The sequence below is a fragment of the Cadophora gregata genome, assembly GCF_030347475.1.
Source record: "Cadophora gregata isolate MNR1 chromosome Unknown scaffold_4, whole genome shotgun sequence".
NCBI lineage: Eukaryota > Fungi > Ascomycota > Leotiomycetes > Helotiales > Ploettnerulaceae > Cadophora > Cadophora gregata.
This window is the reverse complement of record NW_026695927.1, coordinates 2,066,921-2,091,859: the sequence shown is the minus strand read 5'-3', so window position 1 is coordinate 2,091,859 and position 24,939 is coordinate 2,066,921. Positions and strand designations below refer to the sequence as shown.

At 49.0% G+C, this 24,939-nt stretch overlaps 12 protein-coding genes across 13 annotated transcripts; 9 read left to right on the top strand and 3 right to left on the bottom strand.

Annotated features, from left to right (window-relative positions):
• Positions 1–220: 220 nt before the first annotated feature.
• Positions 221–664, top strand: ONS95_010398 (uncharacterized protein; the record flags this gene model as incomplete). Its single annotated transcript, XM_058503989.1, has 1 exon — positions 221–664. One exon carries the CDS (start codon positions 221–223, stop codon positions 662–664), a length of 444 nt encoding a protein of 147 aa, XP_058360702.1.
• Positions 665–781: 117 nt separating this feature from the next.
• ONS95_010397 (uncharacterized protein) lies at positions 782–1,163 on the top strand (the record flags this gene model as incomplete). Its single annotated transcript, XM_058503988.1, has 2 exons — positions 782–828; positions 899–1,163. 2 exons carry the CDS (start codon positions 782–784, stop codon positions 1,161–1,163), a joined length of 312 nt encoding a protein of 103 aa, XP_058360701.1.
• Positions 1,164–1,175: 12 nt separating this feature from the next.
• On the top strand, positions 1,176–1,631 carry ONS95_010396 (uncharacterized protein; the record flags this gene model as incomplete). The annotated part of the gene is made up of 2 exons (XM_058503987.1): positions 1,176–1,408; positions 1,469–1,631. 2 exons carry the CDS (start codon positions 1,176–1,178, stop codon positions 1,629–1,631), a joined length of 396 nt encoding a protein of 131 aa, XP_058360700.1.
• Positions 1,632–2,174: 543 nt separating this feature from the next.
• On the bottom strand, positions 2,175–4,278 carry ONS95_010395 (uncharacterized protein; the record flags this gene model as incomplete). Its single annotated transcript, XM_058503986.1, has 2 exons — positions 2,175–3,647; positions 4,240–4,278. 2 exons carry the CDS (start codon positions 4,276–4,278, stop codon positions 2,175–2,177), a joined length of 1,512 nt encoding a protein of 503 aa, XP_058360699.1.
• Positions 4,279–5,286: 1,008 nt separating this feature from the next.
• On the top strand, positions 5,287–6,369 carry ONS95_010394 (uncharacterized protein; the record flags this gene model as incomplete). Its single annotated transcript, XM_058503985.1, has 1 exon — positions 5,287–6,369. The coding sequence occupies one exon, from the start codon at positions 5,287–5,289 to the stop codon at positions 6,367–6,369; it is 1,083 nt and encodes a 360-aa protein (XP_058360698.1).
• A 1,657-nt stretch (positions 6,370–8,026) lies between these two features.
• On the top strand, positions 8,027–10,876 carry ONS95_010393 (uncharacterized protein; the record flags this gene model as incomplete). Its single annotated transcript, XM_058503984.1, has 11 exons — positions 8,027–8,076; positions 8,143–8,214; positions 8,296–8,585; positions 8,691–9,032; positions 9,135–9,304; positions 9,370–9,598; positions 9,726–9,814; positions 9,869–10,075; positions 10,190–10,345; positions 10,396–10,553; positions 10,654–10,876. 11 exons carry the CDS (start codon positions 8,027–8,029, stop codon positions 10,874–10,876), a joined length of 1,986 nt encoding a protein of 661 aa, XP_058360697.1.
• A 687-nt stretch (positions 10,877–11,563) lies between these two features.
• ONS95_010392 (uncharacterized protein) lies at positions 11,564–13,224 on the top strand (the record flags this gene model as incomplete). The annotated part of the gene is made up of 2 exons (XM_058503983.1): positions 11,564–11,866; positions 11,998–13,224. The coding sequence occupies 2 exons, from the start codon at positions 11,564–11,566 to the stop codon at positions 13,222–13,224; spliced, it is 1,530 nt and encodes a 509-aa protein (XP_058360696.1).
• Positions 13,225–13,306: 82 nt separating this feature from the next.
• ONS95_010391 (uncharacterized protein) lies at positions 13,307–15,218 on the bottom strand. Its single transcript, XM_058503982.1, has one exon. It carries the CDS (start codon positions 14,112–14,114, stop codon positions 13,317–13,319), a length of 798 nt encoding a protein of 265 aa, XP_058360695.1. The 5' UTR covers positions 14,115–15,218; the 3' UTR covers positions 13,307–13,316.
• On the top strand, positions 14,770–17,068 carry ONS95_010390 (uncharacterized protein; the record flags this gene model as incomplete). Its single annotated transcript, XM_058503981.1, has 3 exons — positions 14,770–15,088; positions 15,207–16,784; positions 16,845–17,068. 3 exons carry the CDS (start codon positions 14,770–14,772, stop codon positions 17,066–17,068), a joined length of 2,121 nt encoding a protein of 706 aa, XP_058360694.1.
• A 761-nt stretch (positions 17,069–17,829) lies between these two features.
• ONS95_010389 (uncharacterized protein) lies at positions 17,830–20,658 on the top strand (the record flags this gene model as incomplete). Its single annotated transcript, XM_058503980.1, has 5 exons — positions 17,830–17,982; positions 18,034–18,315; positions 18,376–18,729; positions 18,865–19,294; positions 19,344–20,658. 4 exons carry the CDS (start codon positions 17,830–17,832, stop codon positions 18,964–18,966), a joined length of 891 nt encoding a protein of 296 aa, XP_058360693.1. The 3' UTR covers positions 18,967–19,294; positions 19,344–20,658.
• Positions 20,659–23,461, top strand: ONS95_010388 (uncharacterized protein). 2 transcript variants are annotated; one of them, XM_058503978.1, is made up of 5 exons: positions 20,659–21,155; positions 21,249–21,799; positions 21,881–22,122; positions 22,185–22,306; positions 22,427–23,461. In XM_058503978.1, the coding sequence occupies exons 1-5, from the start codon at positions 21,118–21,120 to the stop codon at positions 23,226–23,228; spliced, it is 1,755 nt and encodes a 584-aa protein (XP_058360691.1). In that variant the 5' UTR covers positions 20,659–21,117; the 3' UTR covers positions 23,229–23,461. The 2 variants fall into 2 exon arrangements, with proteins under 2 accessions (XP_058360691.1, XP_058360692.1); XM_058503979.1 differs by having other exon boundaries at positions 20,659–21,799.
• Positions 23,462–23,715: 254 nt separating this feature from the next.
• On the bottom strand, positions 23,716–24,749 carry ONS95_010387 (uncharacterized protein; the record flags this gene model as incomplete). The annotated part of the gene is made up of 3 exons (XM_058503977.1): positions 23,716–23,831; positions 23,877–24,613; positions 24,661–24,749. The coding sequence occupies 3 exons, from the start codon at positions 24,747–24,749 to the stop codon at positions 23,716–23,718; spliced, it is 942 nt and encodes a 313-aa protein (XP_058360690.1).
• Positions 24,750–24,939: the final 190 nt, after the last annotated feature.

Here is a 24,939-nt window from a genome sequence, read left to right as displayed (position 1 = left end):
GCCTGTAACAGGTACTGAAGCAGTATTGACAACAAGCCGAAATCCAATTGCCAAAGATGGTGTCTACGCACCTGTCGGGTTCGATCTTCTTCCACTACCTGACGAGGATGCAGGCAAGCTCTTACTGAAGATATCAGGTAGGGAGAAAGAACTGAACAGCCTAGCTTTAGGTGAACAAATTGTACGAACTTTAGGCGGGCTTCCTTTCGCAATAGTGCAAATGGGAGGAATTATCCGCCGCCATCATCTGGCACTCAAAGACTTTCTCGAATACTACGAGGAAGATGCAAAACGTCTGCAAGAGACTGTCGTTCCGGGTTTAGCTCACAGTCAGACGGTCTCGTCGGTATGGGCTCTCGAGAAACTACCGCCTCCAGCAGTTGCACTGCTAGGGGTGCTGTCCATCCTCGATCCTGATGGAATTCCAGAGACAATTCTTTTCGAAGGTGCCAAGTGTGTCGAGCTGGACGACTACCCTAAGAAAAAGAGCGACTACTTCGATGCAAGAGGGGAGCTCATCAAATCATCTCTGGCCACCAGGAACGCTGATACAGAGGAGATTCGTATCCACCGCCTTGTCCAAGATGTGGTCCGACAGAAGATGAGCGCCACGAATGTCATCGCTGTGTTCAACGCCACTATAGCTCTCTTGTCTGCGGTTTAGCCCTTTGTCCGCCTTGACAATCGCAATTTGGTCACTCGCCGGAAATTATGTGAACTGTATTTTCCACACATTGCGCGACTTGATACACTTTTCGAGAACCAATTATTGTCCGGTGAGATGAAGCCTAGCTTACAAAGTGCAGCGCTGTTCAACGAGGCAGCATGGTAAGTACCAACAATACACCGTGAGACTTGTTCGGCCTCTTGTTTTTTTGTGCTAACGTAGCTGGTTTAGGTTCACGGCTGAAAGGGGAATTCCGGTCGAATATAACAGAGACGGCATTCTTTCCCAGGCGATTCTGGACAAGATGGATCCTGGATATGACGAGAACGAGTTTACAAAATTGCTGGCAGACAGTCACCAATATCAAGCTATTGCGGGCATAGATACCAACGGAAAGAGGGCTCTTGAGCATGAGAAAGCATGGCTGGTAATCATGGTTGACCGTGTACAAAAATATTGCGATCCAGAAGATGCACTGATGTTACCAATGGTGTAAAATGAACTAGGGATGTCGTACATGAGGGTTCCCCAAGAGAAAGAAGCTATCGACTCATGGCAAATGGCAATCGAGGGTCTCACCAACAACGGTCCTGACGATCCACTCATTGCGATATGGCCTACAATCAATCTTGGTCTACTCTATGCTGTCACAGGACGGGGAAATGAGGGCTATGATATAGTTTCTCCCATCCTTTCTGCTCGGGACAAGGCTTTTGGAAGAGATGACAAATCGGCTTTTGAGTAAGTGTCTCCGCTATTATTTGATAACAATCCAAAGGGCACGGTTCTGACCTGATTCAGAACTGGGCGGATCCTCTATGTCATGGGTCATATTCTCGTCTCACAAGGGAAACCAGATGATGGCCTTGAATTCTTTCTAGAAGCTCTGGAAAATTTGAGAGTTACTTTAGTAATGGTCATTGGCAAACTGCTGACAACTGTTACTCCCTGGCATTTCAGCTAGCTACTACGTGTTGGGCGATATGATGAGGGAAGGTGAGCCATCCACCATCTTCCATTCACGCATATAAATCGTAATCTGTGCTGCGTAATATTCTCCTGGACCAATGCATCAAGATATATGGCGACATTCCATGGTTCAAGCCTCAGGCAGCTCGAGCGTCATGGAAGAAGGGAAGACTGCTGTTCGACTTGGGGAATGAGATTGAAGGGAGGGCGCAGCTTGCTAGCGCGATCGACATTCGTCGAGAGATCGACCCACAGGACAAGAGAACCGAACCTGATCTGGTGGATGGGGACTGGGACAAGCTGGTATGGTTTTATTCGCGTTAGAAGTTGCTTCCAGAGCAAAGAAAGCGAATCTGATCTGGTAAATGGAAAATGGAAATGGGACGAACTGGGCAGGGTCTATTGGCGCTAGAAGAGAGACTCAATTTATAAATAAAGCGTTGTGTCAATCAAAGTTTCACACTTCTAAGTCATTTGCAGGTTTGCTTATTAAAGCTATAGTTTTGATAGAATCTCCAAATGTCTCGCTCCAGTCTACTTATTGCCAATAGTCTCTCTCACCACTTAGCATCCCAGTTGCCTGTAATCCCATCGTTCCAACCACAATTTTTCCCTTCCGTCTGACCAAGAACTTTCCATACGTAACCCCACCAACAACTCCCCCGCCATCCCGATCCCAAACAATATTTCCCCTCAGAATTGTATACCTTGGCCAATTCCTCACCACCATGCCCTCATAAGGAGTATAATCCACACCATGATGAAGCTTCTTCTGCTCAATCACAAATTCTTCCCCAACATCGCTCTCCGGATACCAAATCACCAAATCAGCATCACAACCAGGCGCAATATTCCCCTTCACGCCTTCCAGTCCATATAATTTCGCGGGATCTGAACTCGTCAACTGCACAAATCGCTGGAGACTCAATCTCGAAGTTGTCTCTTGACCGGCATGACTGAAGAGCAAAGGCAATCTCGTTTCAACACCAGGGACTCCGTTGGGAATATTCTTGTAAGTCATTATCCCGTCCTTCAAACCGAGCTTCTTGCCCGCTGAATGATCATATGTGGAAGGAGCATGATCTGAGCTGAATGTGGTGAAAGTGCCGTTCGCAATCCCCCGCCACATGGCCTCTAAATCCTTGGGGTCGTGGCGTAGAGGAGGGCTACACACGCATTTCGCGCCTTCGAATAGGTCTTGCTTGTTGCCTTTCAGTCTTTCACTTAGCAGGAAGAGATATTGAGGACAAGTCTCGGCATGGATAGGCAGCATTCTTGTCTGTGCTTTCCGGACATGCTTCATTGCGACCTCGGAACTCATATGCACAATCAAAATTGGCGTATCTGTCAGTTCGGCAAGACTAATGATGCGGTACGTAGCTTCGTTCTCAGCGATTTGGGGCCGAGATATTGCGTGGAAATAGGGGTCACTGTGGCCGGCTGCTTCGAGGCGAGAAGTGATGAGTGAGATGATGTCGCTGTTTTCTGCATGAATCATTGTCGTGAAGCCAAGCGAACGTGCGGACATCAGGACGTCGAGAATAGCTGCATCTCCAAGCTTGAGAGGTTCGTAGGTCATATAGAGTTTGACACTTGTGATGCCTTGCGACATCAAGATCGGGAGCTCTTTACTCATGATCTCAGGCGTTGGGTTGGTGAGAATGAGATGGAATCCATAATCGCAGTAACTTTGGTCTTTGGCACGACTATGATAGTCTTCGACGGTAGGCAAGACACTGGTCGCAGACTTGAGTTGCGATGCAAATGCTAGAACTGTGGTTGTACCTCCTGCTATCGCACTTCTGCTTCCCGTGACAAAATTATCGCCTGTTGGTGAATTGTCTTGGTCGAAATGGACATGAGAGTCTACACCTCCTGGGGTAATGTAAGCCCCTTTGGCATCGATAATCTTGGTGCGTTCGTCTCGGGGCAAAGATGTTCCCAAACATGAGATCTTGCCTCCAATTATGCCAATCTCAATCCCCAGAGGAAGGACATCGCTAGCCGTAACCTGAGATGTGTGAGCAAGGATATCTCGCTTCCACAGACGAATAGTCAACAAGAAATGGCGGCAACCTTCATGGAATGCACTCAGGACGGTTGATCATCCATGGCTTGCACTGTGGAGCAAAACACTGCGCTCCTAGAGCTGAATCAAAAAGACAAAAACATACAACAGTGGGTATTCGCTGGTGGTCACCCACCCAACTACTAATCCACCGGTCTGGTGCTTGTGTATGGCAGAGCGGACGGGATGCCCATTTCTCACCAGCCTATGGTCGTATGTGACAAGCTTTCCGGTATTTGACACTATGCACAGAACAGCGAGGAGCAAGAGATGAGGAAGTTTGCTTGAAGTCAAGTTGACCAACTCCAACCTCACCTCACTTGTTCAAGCGCGGCTGTCTAGGGCTTCGATTTCTGTAGCCCCAAAGTAAAATATGTCGGAAAGATATAACAGGTTGAATAGAGCTGAGACCTTTAAAGAGGTTTAGACTCGCTTGAGTACTTTTTCGAGTACCATTGTTTGGTGTCGTCGCTTCGCCCAAAATACAAAGCAGAAACACGCTAAGCGAAGACATCAGGGATAGAATTGAACTCACAATAATACCATTCACGACAATCGAGTCAAATCCTGCCATAGCTTATACTTCCTCGTCCGACTAATCTTAACATAGAACAAGAAGCAGCAGCCGAATGAATAAGAACGCCAGGAGCAGAGTCAATAATAGAGAAAAGTCAATTGATTGCAAAGCGAATACTCGAGCGAAAACCTTCCAGATTCACCCCATCTTTCTAACATAGCACTAAGTAGCAACGTCATTTCTCCTAGTCTTGAATCCAAGCTATCAATCTCATAAGCGACATTTAAGTAGGGTGTTTAACATCCCCAATCTCAGATGTCGTTTATTCATCTTCGGTACACTAACCACTCAACCATCACATCTCGGCTCCCCGTCAATTGGCCGTCGGGCAAGCAGGGCTTCATGGGATCGCCCCGCCAGCCCGCCCGCTAATGAACCCCGATAAGCACTGTTTGGCTTCTCTCGCTTACCAACCCTCTCCAGCTTCCTGCATATCGACTTTAGCTCGACCGAAGTCCCCGCTCCAACAATGGGGTACAAGTTACCCTATCTAACGGCGCTCGTCCAAGCAGAAGTCAAACAAGAATCTCGACCTCTTCAACCATTGCTAGGGCCAGTCTACCGGGATTCCGACCGGGATACCGGGGCTGCTGGCCTGTCCTGGCCGTGCCGTATCTCCTCGTGGAACCATTGTTGACAACAAGCTAACGGGACGGCAAACGTAACGGCGACGGCGGGGAATGAACGAGGCTGAAATTCGAGGGAGCTCGCTATCTCTGGCGTTCTATCGATAGATTTCAATACGCAGGCTAGAATAGACATCCCACTCTCCCGATATTCTACTTACTCCAAATCTGTTAACCGTACTAAATCTAAGCCATCGATACCCATATTGTTCCATTTTCTCCTTTGCGCGAGTTGCACGAATTATTTTATTCTATACACCCTTCAGCTGTGGCTTCTTGGTTCTAAAGACCTTACAACCAGTACTCGACAGATTCATCCTCTCATATCTCGTCACTCTCAACCAAGAGGAAGCACACAACATATCACAAATCAACAAAAATGCCACGAATACTTAAACTTGCTGCAGCACAAATGGGCCCGGTGCACCTGACTTCCACCCGATCAGAAGTACTCACGCGTCTCCTCGTGCTCCTCCGAGAAGCTTCAACCCTCGGCGCCCAGCTCGTCCTCTTCCCCGAGACAGCACTGACAACATTCTTCCCCCGTCACCTGATAACCTCGCCTACAGAATTATCAAAGTACTTCGACTCCACCTCCACACTGCTCACCTCGCCTAACACCGCACCCCTTTTCGATCTCGCTAAAGAGCTCAGCATCGACATCAGCATCGGTTTTGCAGAATGGGACGAATCGGCTGCTGCTGGTTGTACTCACGGCGAGAACGTAAAGGGGTATAACACTTCCGTGTACTATTCAGCAAAGAAGGGCGAGATAGTAGCCAAGTACAGAAAAGTCCACCTCCCCGGCACTGTCGAACCATTTTCCAACCCCGACGCCGTAAACCAGCTCGAGAAACGGTATTTCGCCCCAGGAAACCTAGGCTTCCAAGCCTTCCGCGCTCCGGACCTTGTTAAGGGAGTACTGAAGAAAGGAGGGCATGGTGTGGAAGCTACGGAGGATATCAAGGGGAGGGGCGACCCGATTTTGGGTATGATGATCTGTAATGATCGGAGGTGGGTGGAGGGGTGGAGATGTTACGGGTTGCAGGGCGTGGAGCTCGTATTGTGTGGGTATAACACTGCTGGTTTTGCGCCGGATCTATGGGGCACGAGAAAGCCCATGACACCTGAGGAGGCGGAGACGGATGCCGTATTCCACCATAAACTGTGCATGCAGGGTAATTCGTATATGAATAGTTGCTTTTCTGTCAGTGCGGCGAAGGCGGGCTTGGAGGATGGGAAATATGATTTGATTGGGGGGAGTTGTATCACGTCGCCGGAGGGACATGTTTTGGCGGAGGCGAAGACAAAGGGTGATGAGATTGTGTTTGCGGAGATTGATTTGGAGGACTGTAGGCAGGGGATGGAGAAGACTTTTGATTTTGGGAGGCATAGGAGGATTGAGCAGTATGGGTTAATCACGACGCAGACGGGTGTTGTGGAGCCGGAGCTCTTGGTATAGAAATAACAGGATGATAGAAGCTAGAGGGCTGTAGAATGATAAACTACATTGTGCGGAACGAATGAAGGAGTACAGGATTATGTGTTCGCGAGATTTCATGGGGCTTTGAGCCCAGAAACTTGAGGAGTTGAATAAAACACGTCAAAAACCACATACAACACACTTCAGTAAGGTAGTGATGCATGGCTAGTCTTGTGACTGATGCCATCGTACAGGCTCGCCATTTGTCCACCTACCCGCAAAACTCCAGGTTTATCCCACAGTGCGAAGGTTCGTCCAAATCCCAAATTTCAAGGTCCCAAGTCCTACGTCAAGTTCAAGATCCAGAGGCGAATCCTAAAAGCCTCAAATATTCTGAGGCTGAAGCCCCCAAATCTAATTGGCCAATCGCTGCCACTGACAGGGTACATATCTCGTTGCCTGTAAGGAGGCTTGGATACAAGTGGAAGCCGTTCTCGTGCGCACGGCAGCTGCCGCATGTTGTGTTGCTACTGCACTGGTTGAGGCGAAGCGTTTTGAGTTCAGAATTTCGCCCGATCTGAGTTGGAGAGAAAAAGGTCGGTTCAATGTGCATCAGGGGGATATTGTATTGTGATGTTTTGTTGTCCAGGCTCGCTTATCGTACTTCTTTGGAGCGGGTCAGCATTTCTTGCTGGGCCGGAAACGGCTATTGCTACATGCGACACAAATCAAGTTGCAGATTTCGTGAAAAGAGTAGCAAACTTGTCTGGAGCTCTGAAGGATTTCTCTTTACCATTCTCATTGAGAGCCGTGAACTTGAAGTCACACAGCATTCCGGGTGGGTGTAATAAGCGGACGCCGGACTGACCACCACACTAGTGTAGCATTTCGTGGGGACCCCATAAAAGGCTTGCCTTTTGAAGCCAAGCCGATCCAAACACTCTGACGCCAAATTGGCGCCCGAGAAAAGCTGTTGCCTTACATGGCCTCACCAATTGATAGGATATCGAGCCCTCCAAAAATCACGAGGAGGCGGTGCTTCAACACCGTCTCGCTCTACAGTAGGACAGTGATAATCTCTACCGCCACCAAGAGATGGGAGCTGTTGAAGTTCATCCCGTTCTGTGGGCATGCGACCCGATTCCATTTCTTGACATCGGCCGCTATGTCGTATCAAGATTAGATGCCACCAGATTGCTGGGTTCTTGCATGTGGAGTCTCATTTCATTGGGTCTTCGATACAGGCAAGACCCCGCCTTCCAATCGATATCTGGACTTCAACTCTCTCCCGTCAGATGAAGCCTGACTGACGGATCAGCCAATATGCATACATTGAATTGAGATGGGATGTTGCAGTGAAAAAAAACGGCTCGAGGCAGGGAAACCGCCGGTTCACCAAGTGTTCGCTGTGTCCCGCTAGGTTGTGGCTGGAGACCGCACGAGATCACAAAGTCTTTCCCCCACCATGTCACGATCCCTGTCCTGCCCCCAGCCAAAGTTTAATAATAACCGTGCTTCCTCTCCACTCCCCGCCAGCTCTAGCCCACCCCGTCTCCGGCTTGATGGTCTTCGTTCTGGGATGAAAGAGAACTTCATCCGTTGCTCCCATCTGACGTCCTTCCATCGCCAAACAGAGGGAAAACACAGTAGATGTATCTCTCACCACCACACCGCTGGATGCAGGAGTCGCGCCGCAATGTCGCCGGGTCCCAAGACCAACACAGTCCATCTGGACGAGTACGAGCGGTTTGCCTCCCCGCCGCGTCCCAGGACGAGCGAGCAAAGGAGGCCGGCTGACGGGAGAACGAATAGGGAAGATGAGAAATACAGAGGCGTGGATGCGCATTCGGCGCATGTCAATCTGAATCTCAACCTCGAAGGCCGGTTTGTCTCCCACGTTCTTTCCACCGCCAAGTCGTATGCGCCATCTTCCTGCAATCAGCTAACCATATTGTTCATTTGCAGTATACAAAATCCCCTCGCTGGTCTTCCGACCGTCTTTCTCCTGCGCGAAATCGACGAGTTTGCCCGGAAGCGGGGCTTGATGGATGTGTTGCCGCTGTTGAGGAAAGGAGCATTGGTTGCACGCGACCCCTCGAATTATGAAGATATTAGTGGAGACGAGGCGCTGGATGATGCGGAGATTGAGGCCTTGAGAGACGAAGTGCTTCATAAGTGGAGACAACCAAAGGCGCTGTATTATACGATTATAATATGCTCGATTGGGGCTGCGGTACAGGGTTGGGATCAGACAGGTAGGTTTGGCTTTTCCTTCAGAATAGTGAGAGAGGTATATGTGATATTGGATTCCATATTCTGGAAGGGACAATGTGGTTGGTGCTTTGACTAATCATCCATAGGTTCCAATGGCGCAATGCTCAAGTTCCCAGAGTACTTTCAAATCGACTCAACATCCACACGCGATTCATTCTTAGTCGGCCTACTCAACGCAGCACCTTACATAGGTTCGGCATTCATAGGATGTTGGGTTGCTGACCCTCTGAACAACTATTTTGGTCGTCGAGGGACGATCTTTGTCACTGGAAACTTTTGCCTTTGGACTGTGCTTGGTTCAGCTTTCACAAAGACCTGGCCGCAGCTGCTTGTTTGCCGGATTCTCCTGGGAATTGGTATGGGCGCGAAGGCTAGTACGGTACCAATTTTCGCCGCGGAGAACAGTCCGGCGTCTATTAGAGGAGCTTGTAAGAAACACTCATTTCTGTCCCGTTTCTTACAGATCTGCACTGGCATTGACGACATTATAATGTCCTTTCACCCTTTGAACATTCAACTAACGTGAACAGTGGTAATGTCCTGGCAAATGTGGACGGCCTTCGGAATTCTGTTAGGCTTTGCAGCGAATCTTGCTGTTGCGAATGTACCAAAGATATTTTGGCGTCTCCAACTTGGAAGTGCTTTTATACCAGCAGTCCCCCTGGTCCTAGGCGTATATTTTTGTCCTGAATCTCCCAGAGTAAGCATTTCCCACAATTTCGATGCTCACACAACTAAGAGTTCAAGACTGACCGTATTATACAGTGGTACATGAAGAAAGGACGGTACCGCAAAGCTTTCACCTCTCTCCTCCGACTCCGCGCAAATCCTATCCAAGCAGCGAGGGACATCATTTACATCAACTCGCAGCTGGAACTGGAAGCCGAGATTATCGGGAACAACACCTACACCCGGCGATTTATCGAGCTCTTCACCATTCCCAGATTACGTCGTTCTACGTTAGCAGCTTTCACTGTTATGCTTGCGCAGCAGAGTACGTCCTTGGCAAACTTATTTTTCTCCTTATCACTGTTTCGGAGATTCTGATGTCCCTGGGACATGTCTTATTATTTACAAGTGACATTCATGATAGGCATTTACTGACTTCCCATTGCGTACAGTGTGCGGTGTTAACGTTATTGCATTCTATTCCTCAACCCTATTTGTGAAAGCTGGTGCTACCCCGAATAGAGCGCTGTGGGCGAGTTTTGTAAGTTCGCTACGGAAATTTAGACGAGCTTGACTTGGACTAATGGTTCTACAGGGATTTGGGTTGATTAACTTCATCTTCGCATGGCCTGCTATTTGGACAATCGATACTTATGGTCGTCGTAGTCTCCTGCTCTTCACATTCCCGAATATGGCTTGGTCACTCTTGGCTGTGGGCTTGTGTTCGCTTATTCCATCATCAAGTCCTGCTCATGTGGGATTAATGGCCTTCTTTATCTACGTCTTTGCGGCATTTTACAGTGTATGTTTTTATCCCTTTCAGATTTTGAAGTTTTCCGTCTGCACTACGAGCTGCTCAGCATACTTCGACACATTATGTCTGGGCTTTGTCTGAATAACTGCTAATTTTCCACAGCCGGGAGAAGGACCTGTCCCATTTACATACTCGGCCGAAGTGTTTCCTCTCTCGCATCGTGAAGTGGGCATGGGATGGGCTGTAGCTACAAATCTATTCTGGGCAGCTGTTCTTGGTATTACATTGCCTAGAATGCTCGACGCGTTCAGCATAGTGGTACGCCTCCTCTTGTTTCCTCTATCAACAAACGTTCTGACAACTATTAGGGTGCATTCACATTCTACGCTGGTTTAAACGTTATCGCACTCTGCATGATCTTTCTTTGGGTGCCAGAAACCAAGCAGCGGACGCTCGAAGAATTGGATTATGTATTTGCAGTGCCTACGAGAGTTCACATGCACTATCAACTTACGACTGCTCTCCCGTAAGTTTTGTTACCCATGCCATTATTATCATTTCAATACTCCACCTAAGCTTGGTTCCTAAAGATATATAATACTTGTGCGTATACTGACATAATCCAGATGGTGGATCAACCGCTACGTCCTTCTCCGCAAAGGTCCCGGTTTAGAACCCCTCTATCACTTTGAAGGCACGTCCGGACGCACACCGATCGATCAGCTTTACGCCAACGATCGTGCGAGACAGCGGTCAAATTCAAACACAGCAACTGCAGAACAATCACCTATGACAGAAGCACAGGCGCCGCCACCCACGTACTCTAGCCGAGCGAGGATGAACTTTTGAGGCGTAATATTTATTGGTATTTTGGGCATTTAGCGAGGTGTTATTCGGAGCAAAGCCTATGATAGGTTATGAGTAATGTATTTATGAAGTGTAAGGCGTTGATTTTGAGATACCAATTTTTGTATATATGGGCCGCAAAATATCAAAGGTTCCTACTCTCAGGAGTTTTGAGTAGCATGATCGAGTTCGCAGCGTCCACGATATTGCCTCAAGTGAGGTCGATATTCATCCGGAAATTTATTATTCGGGATATTGTGTTGCGAGGCTGTCTTTGGATAGGAGAGTCAGGCCCGAATATCCTTGACAATGATAGAGGGCATGAGTTGATAATCGTGATGTGAGGATATGTCCCGTACATCTGCGTTCGTGGGATATATCTCTTGAGCGGTGCAGGGGCTGACGTTAGTCCAGCGAGCTTCCGTAGAGGGGTAGCCACCAGGTCATCGGCCGAAGTTTAGTGGACTTAAGCTCCCCAGGTTCCCTGTCCAGTTGCCGCAGTTCCCCACCGCCGGAATGTGGGGTACTGGCGGGGTAGAATACCTACCTACTTCATTGAAGCTCAAGCACTTCATACGCTCCAAAGTATCACATGAAGATAGAGTTCTTCATTCCATTTCTTCTCTGATTCTCTTCGTAGAGTCTATTTTATGCCTGCCGTCGTCTTGATATTGATCCAGAGCCACCAGAATGATAGCCGATATCCTTTCCCTCTCGCCCGCCACGCTCATCGTCCTTTCAACCGGCGTAACCCTCCTCTATTTTCTTCTCACGCCTCTCTTCTCGCCACAACGGTCTATCCCCGGACCATTCCTAGCACGCTTTACTCGTCTTTGGTATTTCTACCAGATATATAAAGGAGATTTCGAGAGGCTGAATATAAAGCTGCATGAGGAGTATGGACCAATTGTGAGGATTGCGCCAGGAGAGTACTCGATTAATGATGTGGAGGGGGCGAGGGTCATTTATGGGTTGGGGAAGGGGTTTGTGAAGGTTTGTTTGTCTTTTTTCTTGTTTAGATTCTCTCACAGACTCAAGTGGATATCCCAAACCCACCCGAGTTTCCAGTAACAGGGGAAATCAACGATTTTATTCTCATATAGAATTCTAACTGACAAATGTAGAGTTCCTGGTACTGGGCATGGATGCCACCAGACCCCACCAAAGCATCTCTATTCTCCGACCTGGATCCCCATCGACACTCCCTCCAACGGCGAAAGTTCTCCTCCCTATACTCCATGTCCGCACTTCTCGGCTACGAGCCCTTCGTCAACAACTGCACCTCCCTCCTCACACAACGATTTTCAGAACTCTCCTCCTCCAAAACACCCACCACCATCGACCTCCAGCACTGGCTGCAATGTTACGCATTCGATGTCATTGGCGAAATCACCTTCGCCAACCGCTTTGGCTTCCTAGATTGTGGTGAAGATAAAGAGGGTGTCTTTCAAGCCATAGATACCAGAGGCGTGTACTCGACATTCGTCGGTGTATTCCCCTGGATCCACAGATTCTTGTACCCGCTCCTCCCAAAAACAGGTGGACACGGCTACGTATTCAACTACACTCTCCGTCAAATCGACGAACGACAAAGCTTGCTCAAGGACCCTCGAAATGCAGGCCGTGAAGGACCCCCCGACATCATGACGAAGATCCTCCTTGCGCACGAAGAAACCCCCGAAAAGATGACCAAGATGGACCTTATCACAATGTGTCAATCTAACATCGGTGCAGGGAGCGATACCACGGCTATCACGCTGTCGAGTATCTTCTACCATCTCTTGAAATATCCTGCTACGTACAAGAAATTGCAGGATGAGATCGATACTGCGGCGAAAGAAGGCAGGATCTCGGATCCGGTGACGTTCAAGGAGGCGCAGAATGAGTTGCCGTATTTACAGGCTGTTATGAAAGAGGCGCTTAGAATCCATCCTGCTACAGGATTACCGATGCAGAGGGTTGTTCCTGCGGAGGGGACTACGATCGCGGGGGTTTTCATTCCTGGTGGGTCATCTGTTGGTATCAATTCTTGGGTTGCACATCGCAACCAGAGTGTTTTCGGACGAGATGCTGAAGAGTGGAGGCCGGAGCGGTGGTTGGAGTTTGAAGAGCAGGGAAGAGGTGGAGAGGTTGAGAGGTATATGTTGGCTTTTGGGATGGGGAGTCGCACGTGCATTGGGAAGAATATTAGTTTATTGGAGATGAGTAAATTGGTTCCGCAGTTGGTGAGGAGGTTTGATTTTGTGCTGGAGAATGAGTGTAGGGATGATTTGAAGTGTTTGAACAGGTGGTTTGTGAAGCAGCAGAACTTCAGGGGAAGGGTTGTTGCGAGGAAGGCTGTGGCGGCATGAATAAAGCCCAGCTAAGCGAGAAAACATCAACATGGAAGGATATACAACGCTGTCACGACTCTGGATATAGATTAAAATGGGAAATATAAATTTCACAACCAATCTTGCCCTCTCGCCTCCCTCCCGGCCTTGGAACTCCTATAAATCCCCCCTTTAGCAGTAACATGGCCCTCCCTAACCAGCCCAATCAAAATCTGCACTCCAACACCTACCCCATCAATAACCTGCGCTGTCACCTCTTTACTCCCAACCGCCTCCTCACACCTAACCTTCATCTCCGTCATCCCCGCACACCCCAACGCAATACAATCCGCTCCCTTCTCATTCACCAGCCTCCTCGCCGCCTCAGCCACCAGCCCCAGGACCTTCTCCCTAGGCAACCTCTCCAGCTCAAGTACTCCGAGATTAGTAGTTTCGCACCCTACAGAGAAGCCTGACAGGCCATAATATCGGATTGCGTCTTCGTGCATCACTTTGCTGCGGCCGCCTGTTGCGACGATGCCGAGACGGCCACCGAGCATGCGAGAGGCGTAGAGAGACGCTTCCATAATGCCGATTACGGGGCCGGAGAGCTCTTCGCGGAGGGCGTTGATGAGTGGGTGTTGGCTGAAGCAGGCGACGAGAAAGGCGTCGTACTTGGAGGCTATTGGGGTGATGGCGCGGATTGCGGCGGCGGAGGAGAGGACGCCATCGAGGTGGCCTTCGATAGCCGATGGTGCGGGGTGTGGAGATGTGAAGCCTGTGACTGTGCAGTGTGGTGGGAGTGTATTTTGAAGTGAGCGGAGACAGGCTTCGGTCATGGACGAGGTGCCATTGGGATTTATGAGGAGGATGTTGATTGTTTTGGTTGACGTCCCGGTGACAGACGGAAGCGAGATGAAATCTGCCATTTTTCAGGGGCCAAATTGGGGTATTTTAGCGAGCAGACAAGAAGAGGTGAGGGGTGAGAAGATGAAATCGTCTAATTGGAAGATTGTTTTTTTGGTTTCATCAAGCCTTGCCTTGAGAAGGTTTGAAAAAGAAATAATTGTAATACGTTAGCCATTCTTGTCATAACTTAGCAATGTCAGCCAGCCACACCATGGAAAGGCTCGTCATTGAATTGGATGAGGAAGCCTCCTTTCGTCTTGTCTCGCATCGCAGCCCGACTCCCCAGATAACGGGCAACTTTGGCCGTTGAAGATGCTCTTGAGTGATCCTCAATAATAATAGCGCCGAGAGCTGGCTGGGTCTTGGTCGCTTCACACTGCCCCGCGCTCGGCGCGCATCTTCTCTTACCTTACTTTTCCTATCTCGACAAACTATGGACCCTGAAGTCCGTGGCCTTGATTGATTGCGATTGCGAAAGAGATGTTAGGAAGATTGAAGCGGCAAAGAAGAGTTGCGCGATAGACCGACGAACATCATCACTCTTGCCCTGTACTGCACTGTACCTACCTAGCCCTAACAAGGACATCCGGGTAAGCTGCAGGGGAGCGAGCAGCGCCTCGACCATTCCGTAGGCACTGTAGGGGACAGCTCTCGATCCAACCTCACTTCTCCGCCATGGACACTCATTCCCATTATGTCCACGCCCAACAATCAGTTTCGCCCACAGACTTTTACAACGGCCACAATGGTCTAGCACTGACTTCTCCCGCGCCACCAGTCCATGCGGTGGGTCCGCGAAGCTACAAGTCGAGAAAGTACAGACCCTGTGATTTCTGTCGTGCGAGGCAAGTTGCGTGTAAAATCGACGACAGCCCGCCATGCAATCTGTGCTCAGCTCACGGCCGAGAATGCACCTTTCTCGAGCGGCCAAAAAAGAAGAGGAGGCCGAATCCATCGGTGGGCAATGGTGAGGCTAGTGGCATAACAGCTTCAGGTAAGTTGGCATGTCCACTGCGGCGAAGGCGTGAGATGGGGAGTGAGCAATAGATGGGATGAAGCACACCACTTATGATCGCGAAGAATGGGGCTAACATGTGCTCGTGCCTTTCCAGCTCCAATCCAGCAGTTCGATGTCTCATCGACGCCATTGAGCCCGGGCTTCCTCGCGCAGTACAACCAGGAGCAGCAGTCCTACAATGCACTGAATGGCCACCATGACGGTCTCCCTGTTCATTCCTCCCCCGACCAGTTACACTTGAGCCAGACTGATGCCTCGCCGATGTTCAATATGGATCCGTATCTGCTGGCAGGAGGAATACGGATTGCGCCTCTGGATACGCAGACAGCACGCTCGGCACGCTTCATTGGAGAAACTGGGGAATCCAATCCATACTTGTTGAAATACTACAAGTATGACACCAATGATGAGTGTACCATATCGAAGTTGACATACCGACGGATAAAGAGTTCTTTGCATCCAGATGGCTTGTCAGACGAGAAAGTAGAGCCGCCAGTGGTCTTCATGCTAGCGGATGATAGCCTAGCTCAGAAGGGTGAACCACGTATTGAAGATGATGTCCTGCAAAAGTCACGTACGGAGATAGAGAGCATGTTCAGTGAGCAAGAAGCTCTGCGATTGATTGGCCTCTTCTTGCGATTTGTATACCCATACTTTCCTATTCTGTCTAAGAGCGAGCTTTGCCCAAACGGAGCAGTATCACCCTCCGTGCTACAAACATTACCACTTTCTCTTCTATCTGCCATATATGCAACCTCTCTGCCATTTATGCTATACGATGATCTACTCAGTACGACACTCATACACTCTCCTCCGCCTGCACATCAGCTGTTTCGGATAACATGGTTATTTGTTATCCAAGAGCTTCATACCCCAAGGCTAGCTACCTTGCAAGCATGTCTTCTGCTCCTACAAAGAGCGCCCACGAATCGCTACACGACAGACACGCCTTGGAAGATGAGTCTGGTGGGATGGACTGTCAGTTTAGCCCATTCATTGGGCCTTCAGAAAGAATGTAGTGACTGGAGCAGTATCCCGACATGGGAGATGAGTCTTCGGAAACGACTTTTCTATGGTGTATTCATTATGGATAAATGGGCGTCCTTGGGTGCGGGTATGCCAAGTCATATTAAAACAGACGACTTTGATGTCCTCCCTCTTACCGATACCGACCTCGAACCGCCATCTCTCGACCCAGGTCCCAATGCTCTCCCTGGCTTCTTAGAACCAGAAGCTGATAATAATCACTTTCGACTCCTCACGGAGTTGACGATTATCCTTAGTGATATCATGGATTCTTACTACTCTATCCGAGCAACGCAGCGGACATCCAAAAACTTCACCCTGTCCTTGGACCTTGCTCGCTCTCTCCGTAAAGGATTGACAGATTGGAAAGACTCGTTACCCCCTGCTCTTTCCATGCGGCAGGCTGGTCGTGATAGTCGGATAAATGGGAATCCATCACTTTCATTGGCGTACATCGTTGCCACGATGACCCTCTTCCGAGCACTCTTACGGCCGTTGGAGAATCTTTCGAGCGCTGAAGAGCAGGAACGAAGTATTGTGGAGGGGCGACTTGCTGTCAGAGCTGGCGCGAAAGAATGCGCCAAAGAAGTCGTGGAATTTGTGGAGAATCTCGGACGAGGAGCCTTGGATGCGTTTTGGCATTCATGTAAGCTTTGGCCCTTTCACTTCCCGAACATACGTTTGAATTAAGACTGATGATATACAGGGTCACGAGCAAATTTCGCTATCGCCTCTTCCTTCCTCATGCAACTCCTTGTCACGTCCCAAAACGAGCTTGAAACGAACGAGATCAATAGTCTGGTAGCGCGCTGGAGGTGGGCCATGCGGATTGGGAGTGGGAGTACTGGGAACGGACTGATGAGTTTGGGATTGTTACGATTAGATGGTCTGCTTTTGGAGAATGGGACGGGTCATCCTTCTGTTGGATGAGCTTGAATAGGATGCGGCGCTTGTTGCTGAGGAGTTCAGGCTGATGATGAATTGGTCACTGGTTGATGAGGAAATGAGGAATGGGATACATTATCATGGCATTGGCAGTACATGCCCAAGTAGCAGACAATGCATATTCTGATATTATGTCAGACGATCAATCTCACGTCCCCGCTAATTGTAAGAGTATAGTGGAGAGCTAGATCTTATTGCATAAGCCGTTGCTAAAGCAAAATACAAGTGAGTTACCTTTCGCTCGGAGCAGTAAAAGCTACCCAGCACCTCTTGCCCTGGGATGACCTTTAGAATCTTGTTTTTGTACTCACGTCCAATTATCATCAAGCGTCAAGCGGCCAGCCAGGTCGCCTTGCCTCACCTTCCATTTCATCCAGATCATACTCATTCCTTGCATATTATGAATTAGCATGTTCTGTACTGTTCCTGTACTCTGACGGGGAGCAACGTCGTGCATCCAATCATCTCACAGTCAGCGTAGAAAATCCTGTTTGTATTCTGCTAGATTCTGCTAGAGCTGACATCGGTCGACCACTTAGTCACTGTGCCGCTGCTGATGCCCAGCTCGTGGGGCGGCTGCCAGCCATACAGGACACTCGGTACGTGTAGTCGCCCCGAGGACCGAGATAGATAATAGTCTATAGGTCCGCAAGAATTCCTCGTGCAATTCTATCTTTCCAACAGAGTAAAAGACAGCATAGCTCGAGCTGATATAAAACGTAAACCACGATCTTAAACTCGCAACAATGGAGCAAGACGATTTCTGGGTGAAGAAGCAGCAGTTTACCAAAACGGTTTATCGCGATGTTTACCCCGCCATCGACCCCACATCTGCTTCGAACAGCCAAGCTGGAAAGGTGGTCGTAATCACGGGAGCAAGCAGAGGCTTGGGACGACTTGTAAGAAGAGTTCGTGGAATACCATGATAATCTAGTAACTAATGTGGGTAGGCATTCGTCAAGTCCTTCGCAAAAGCCGGCCCAAAAGCTATTGTTTTAGTTGCACGCACTCCCGAGCCCCTCGAGGAGGTTCGCAAAGAAATTCAAGCCATCAACAAGGACATCGAAGTCCTTGCTGTTCCAACTGATTTGCTGAATGCTGATTCGATTGCAAGTCTGTGGGGCAAGGTTAAAGAGAAGTTTGGACACGCCGATGTCTTGGTCAACAACGCTGGAACTCTCAATAGCGGACCTATAGCCGACTCGGAAGTTGATAAGTGGTGGAGCGACTTCGTGAGTTGGCCTACACAGCACCTTTGACGTAGTATTTTGACGGACATCTGACGATCACAGGAAACGAACGTCAAAGGTGTGTTTCTTCTCACACAAGGATTCCTGCGTCTGCTTGGCAAGGAGAGAAAAGGATCGATCGTGACTCTGTCCTCAAGCGTTGCGGTCATGGCGTTCCCGGGAATGTCTTCCTACTCGTTGAGCAAACTGTCAGCCGCCCAACTCCAAGCTTTTGTCGCACTCGAGAACCCGAATGTGACAACTGTTGCCGTTGCGCCTGGTGTCGTTCTGACGGATATGACACTCGATGCCTTCAGGCCCTACGCAAAAGATACGCCGGAGCTGGTTGGAGGTGTTGCAGTGTGGCTCTCGACTGAAAAGGCTGAGTTTCTGAATGGGAAATATGTAGAAGCCAATGTGAGTTCAAGCCGTAGTCATTCTCCCGTCCCGTCGCAAGGTCCCCCTTGGACATTATATTCAAGGAGATCGCTCTGGAGAGACTCTCGTCGATTTTTTTGGAAGTGATCAATTTGACTGACTGTTTTATCGTAGTGGTCGGTGGACGATCTCGTTTCTCGAAAGGAGGAAATCGTCACCCAAGGTAAACTGTCTATCAAGTTGGGGGGTGATTTTGGTCACGAACAATTCGAATAGTGTTCCGCTGAACTTGGATTCAGACAGCTGTAATAAAGATGCGTCCGAACAATCATAATCGAGATCAGCCTCTGTGAAGTCAAGTGGAAATTGAGAAGGGCATCCAAAGGCGCCATAGTGGAGCAACATACCCAGCAGTTGCAAGCTGTGGATAACCATACGAGGCAGTCGAACGGCGTCCAGGTATCGTGACCAGAAGCTTATTCGGCGGTTTGATTACCTCAATAACTGTGAGACGTCTTGCTCGGCGAGAATTTGGCTTGCCTGTTTCGATAAAGTGCAAACCATACTTGAGAATTGTAAAGCTGTCAGCATGAATGCTTGGAAGGTCAGAAATCAGTCGATTCCCATCTGTCTCTCATGTTTGACTAGAACAGGTATATCAGATTGGATCAATGGATGCCACTGATTCAGGTAAGTTTAGCTTACCAGGATACGACCGAGCATCGTGACCATTACCGGAGGCTGTTCTGCCATTGTTCCACGGTCAGCCACAGTCATTATTATTGGGATCAAGATGACCAGTCTTACAACCCCTGCTACCACCTGGACGTCCCTGCTTTCCTTTCACACCGGGGTCGGCTGTACAACGGGTGACGTTGGGATAGGTCCCTCCTCGGTCTCATCCGACCCAATAAATTTCTAATGGTGCAATACTGTCCAGGACACCCTAGTTATAGCACAGCCGGATTTACCATGAGATGCAGGCCAAGCAGTCGCTTGCTTGCCGCGAGTTGCTGGTAGGTGAGATCTTAACTGTTTTAGACACTTTTGCAGCCCTACAAGCATGCATGTGTCGGTGGCTTACATGTCCCTTTCGGCTTCTGTTGAGATAAATGTCCCCCAACGCCAAGTTCCCAAATAGGCTCTTCATCAACTTCGGGCTGTGTTCGACACAGTCATATTCTGAGCTTGACCTCGCGGTAAAAGTATGATGCTCGTACTTCGTTTATCATGGTTCCTCGTTGTGGAGCCTCCCGCAGAGTTTTATCATGACTGCAGCTGGAACGTCGTGGCTCTCCGACCTCGTGCGGTACAAGGCAAGTGACGTGAACTCTGTAATTCTCCGGTCTGTCTGGTACCCGGCGATGCAATGGGTTCCCACTGACTTGGCCAAGGTATAAGCTTATAGGTCCTTTGTACAGGTTCCCCTGGCCCCATTTGACAATGATGAATTCCATGTGTGACTTGACAGAATCCCGCTCTAAGATGAGATTCCTAAGCAAAGTAATCAGCATCGTGCTGCTCAAGATTCAAGACATACAGCAGCTTATCTTTGTATAGTTATCATAACATTAACTGGAATATCTAGGGTACGGTACAAAGGCATTGCTTCAGCAATCACTATTGTGCCCTGTTCGTTCCGTCCCCGAAGGGATGACCAAACAGGCAAGTACATCCAAGTTCCACCTGACTGTGACAATAAGTTAAGACATAACCAACCTACGCGGTATCGGCTTGGCAATTGCGCTTTGTGACTTCTTGTTTCATCAAGATCATGCTATTGTGGAGAGTCTGTTGCGTTGACATTCTGTGTTAGTGCCACAGCACGTCTGAGTAAGGAGGCCAGTCGACAAAACTCCGCAACTCCACCAAGTGCGCCTTCGCTTGGCTCGTTTGGCCACCGTACAGAGACTATTTCTTACCTCAACAACTTCACAGTAGTTTCTCCGCTCCTCTAATCCGCTCACTATTGCAGATGATGACTTTTTTCCCTCCACAGGCCGGATTTCTTTCACTTTCCAAGGCTAATCGCCTCATCTGTCTGCCACTCGGACATGGGTGTATGTGCCATCACGACCATCTCTCCTCACCTCCTGCGGTCCGTGATGGACATGATGGATGTGAGGTCCTTTTGCTCCGTTCAGCTCCTCCATTTACCCCTGATGTTACTTGGATTACCTACACTCTCTGCATCATGTCAGCATTTGGATTTCTTGCAGGGCCGTCAGCCCCAAGCCACTACTCTCTTTCAGGCTGCTGGTCTTCCATGTACCGGCGCGCGAGTGTGCTTTGGGCGGCAATGATGTTTCTCATACATATTATCGCCAGTGCCAAACGCTTCAGGAGCTTTGCTCATCTATTCATTGATATGCGGCACATACGTTACCCCGTCATCGCTTAGCCTTGCCTTATTTTGACTCCTCCGTCATGAATAGTGTATCTTCCAAGCGTGCTTCTGGCCAGTCGTGAGTGACCCGTTTCTCGTTGTTGATTTTGCTTTACCTTTTGGTACCTTGACATGGGCACCGGTCTCCGTTCTGATAAGATATGGCTGTTAGTGGGAATGAACCTCCGCAGTCTTCTCCTGGGGCTCCAGAACTTGTGTTTATTGTCCAAAACAAACCAGAGAAATTTTCCAAGCAGACGTCAACTCAAATACGGAAGCATGTTATGAAAGATATCGGAAAATCGAGGAGGAAAGACAGGCGTAATCGACAAGTCAGCCTAGAACTTCCTGAAAGCATCGAAGAAGCCAGTAGTGGCTCTGAGTCAATGTTGCCTTTCAGGCTATCTACAGGTCAGCCAGGGACGTTCCAGAATTTTGTGTTCGAAGACGATGGCCCGGATTCCCTCGAAAATGCGGAAGTCATTTCGTGTACTTCATTCAATCTGCAAGACTATGCTCTGGAATTCCAGCCCTCTGGTTCCCAGCACGTGGCTCCCGAGTACCTGCAGCAATCTTACCAGGGATGCGCATACGACATCCGAGACTCCCGGAGTGTTGCACAATCTCCTTCTAATATTGAGAGACCTGGATCTGGAAAAAGAGAACTATTTGGGCGTTGTCCAGTGCCTTCAAAAAGACAAGTACGAGAAATGCTAGATGAAGGTTTGCCCTGCCCACCATTGTTGCGATCGATATTTACCTAGACACAATTTGCAGCACTTGATAACCGTTGCCATAATATAGGGCCATGGAGAGATGCTTGTCTTCCTGTTGGGACGCTTGGCCCCGCTGCCTTTCATCAAATGCTCTCTAATGCGCTGTTAGATATTGGATTTCGCCAACCGACATGCACCCCTTGGGACGGTTGTGAATCTATGGAGCGCCACATAATGGCTGTCAAGATCATTAAAGAAGCAATGTCATATCCAGTAGTGGCAACTTCTGATGCATTTATTGGCGCCATTGTCGGTTTGACCTGTTATCATGTATGCATTTCTTTCTCGCCTCAGTTCTCACTTTCTGAATGATAGCTAAAGTGTGATGATAGTGCCACTCCGGAAACCATGACGCGTGGAAAATACATATGAACGGGCTTGAACAGGTTGTCCGTCTTCGAGGTGGGATCCACACCTTGGATTCGAACAAGCGTGTAAGAACATTACTCGGATGGTCAGTGTGATCTTGCATTCTACTTTGTTGCTGCTACAGACGTTCTTCCGAGAAAGTAATATATTTCAGTGGAAAAATCGCAGGACGTTCTTTAACTTCAGTCGATACTAATTATGACAGGTCTGATATTACAGGATCTTCAGTCGAAGATCTCCCACCCCGATTCACTCTTCCTCCATTCATTCCGGATACCGACACTCTCCAGCCTTGTCCTACTATATCAACAAATCAAGAACACATAGTTGCCGTATGGCTCCTACGATTCACTAGCCACATTAGTCTCCTAAACTTAATGAACCATCTACAAAATCTAAACTATCACCTCCAACACGAAGCGCAGAACCCCGATCGAAAGATATTTGATGATGGCGACTTCGCAACCGCTTACCTTTTCCCTCTGATTCATCAATGTCTAAGCCTATCAGGAAACGCCATCCTAGCCGACGAACACGACGCGAACATTCTCCAATCTGTGCGCATATCCTGCCTCCTCTACACAGCCGAAGTTAGACGTCGCTTCGGCATCGACAGCGTCGTAACCAGATTGCCCATCCACAACTTGAGACTCTATCTGCAGAATAGTACGCAAGACTGGGGAGAGTTAGGTATGCTACGACTGTGGTGTCTCGCCATAGGCGGCATGGAAAGCGAAGGTGCGGATCGGGCATGGTTTGCAGCTGAAGTTGCTAGAGAGGGCGCTGAATTGGGATATCCTATGTGGCATGATTTGGAGACGAAAATGGAGCAGATGATCTGGTTTACTGATGCCCATAGACCAAGGTTCTGGTCCTTGTATCATGGTTTTGATGATTCGCTTCCCAGCTCGGAATGTTCTGGCGTGGGTGATGCTCAGAATCAATACCCTGAGCCATCTGGTCCAGAGCATTTCGGAGGTCACACCTACTCTAATATTGGATGGTGATGTTCGAAATAGGCATTTAGAAGGTTTCAATCATCAGAGTGTACGTTGTAGCATTGGTTGGGGCATATAGACAGGATCTTGTTCTGAATCCTTACGGGCGGATCATAAGTAAACAATTGGAAACGAATAGGGGTGCCGCTAAGCGGTAAGCGAACACCAAGAATTCACAACTTGTGACATTGCGAGGTGATCAGCACACTGGAGATTTGAAGTAGCAAAAAAATTGTGGATTCTATATTCTGAAGTCAACGTATTGATAAACAAATGCAATTGAGTTTCTGAACCCACGGCCAATCCAAATGGAACAACAGTCTATACCTGTGTTCTGGGATATCAAACATGATCTACCCTCCCATTTTCCCCATCAGCCACTATCCACCGACGCCATGAAAGCCCAAAGTCCATCCGTATGCGACCAAATTTGTATCATACACATCAACACACTGCCACAAGCGAATTACCCGCCACGCCACCTTGTACCACACATTTAGATCTTTGCTGGGATCTTTCTTCGTAGCTTGATGGTCTGCTCGTACAGAACATCTTTAAATGCGAACAAGAATGCTGCTGTGAGGACACTTTGCGATACCTTTGGTCCGATACCTGGTGGAGTTAGTAATGACCAGCCTTCCGTAGCAGGAGATGTACCTTTGTAAAGACCAGAATATCCCTCATCACCAATAATTCTCCGCAGAACCTGCATCATGCTCTCCTTTCCACCATCACGGCCTGCAACATGCATGCGGCTCTTGACCGTAATATATGGGTATGTGATGCTCGTAGCAAACAACTTGCCCAGCGCACCCAACAGGAAGGCAATCGTCGGCGTGATCCTCCTCTTCTTCTCAATGATGTTCCTCAGCTGCTCGAAGATCGTGTATTGTAGGATAGGGTTGACAACCAGGACCAATGCTGGCGCAACACCTGCGAAGAGAGCTAGTGGGCCCTCCTCCTTCAATAGTGCCAACAACGTGCCAATGGTGGTAGGTTGTTTTGGCGCCACTGATCCTGGTAGAATACCCTCATCCGTCTCCTTATTCTGCTTGCGAGTCGTCATGCGTGTGTTGACGACCCAGATTGGATTCGTGAGCATCACCGTCGCAGAGCCAGCAATAGCACCGGCGATCATGGACTCCACGGTCGTGAGCCGCTTCGACGCTCTGCCGGCCTTCACTGCAGCCTTCTCGAATCCCGAGCGAGTCCATTCGTACCAGTAGTAGTAGACGAAGTTTGTGACGCTGATTCCGAACAGCGCCGAGTCTAGTCCGGCATACAAGCCTGTGATGCCCTCCCTTTGTACGATGCGCTTGACGGCGTTGAGGAAGTCGGAGTCGGCGCGCTTGGATTCGACTTGTGCGCGGGTAGAGAGGGTGATGAGGGGGTATCTGCGAGTATTAGATTGCTGTAGTACATAAGGGAGGGGATGCAATACGTGAGGGCCATGGAGAGGATTCCTCCTCCTGCCCCGCTCAATGCATGGGCTACATTATCAGACTGTTGAGCTGCTGTTGATGAGGACATGGTGGTATCCTGTGGGTATGCGGGGATTATAGGTTTGCGATAGTCGAGGTTGGAAAAGGAAAGGAAGTTTGGAGGAGGAAAAGAATAGGAGAGTTGGATGAAAGTGCTTCTGGTGTTTTGGCATATGCATATCAACCCCATCTCCGAGTCCGAGCTACCGACAGCCAAATCTGCCGAGGTTTGCAGGGAA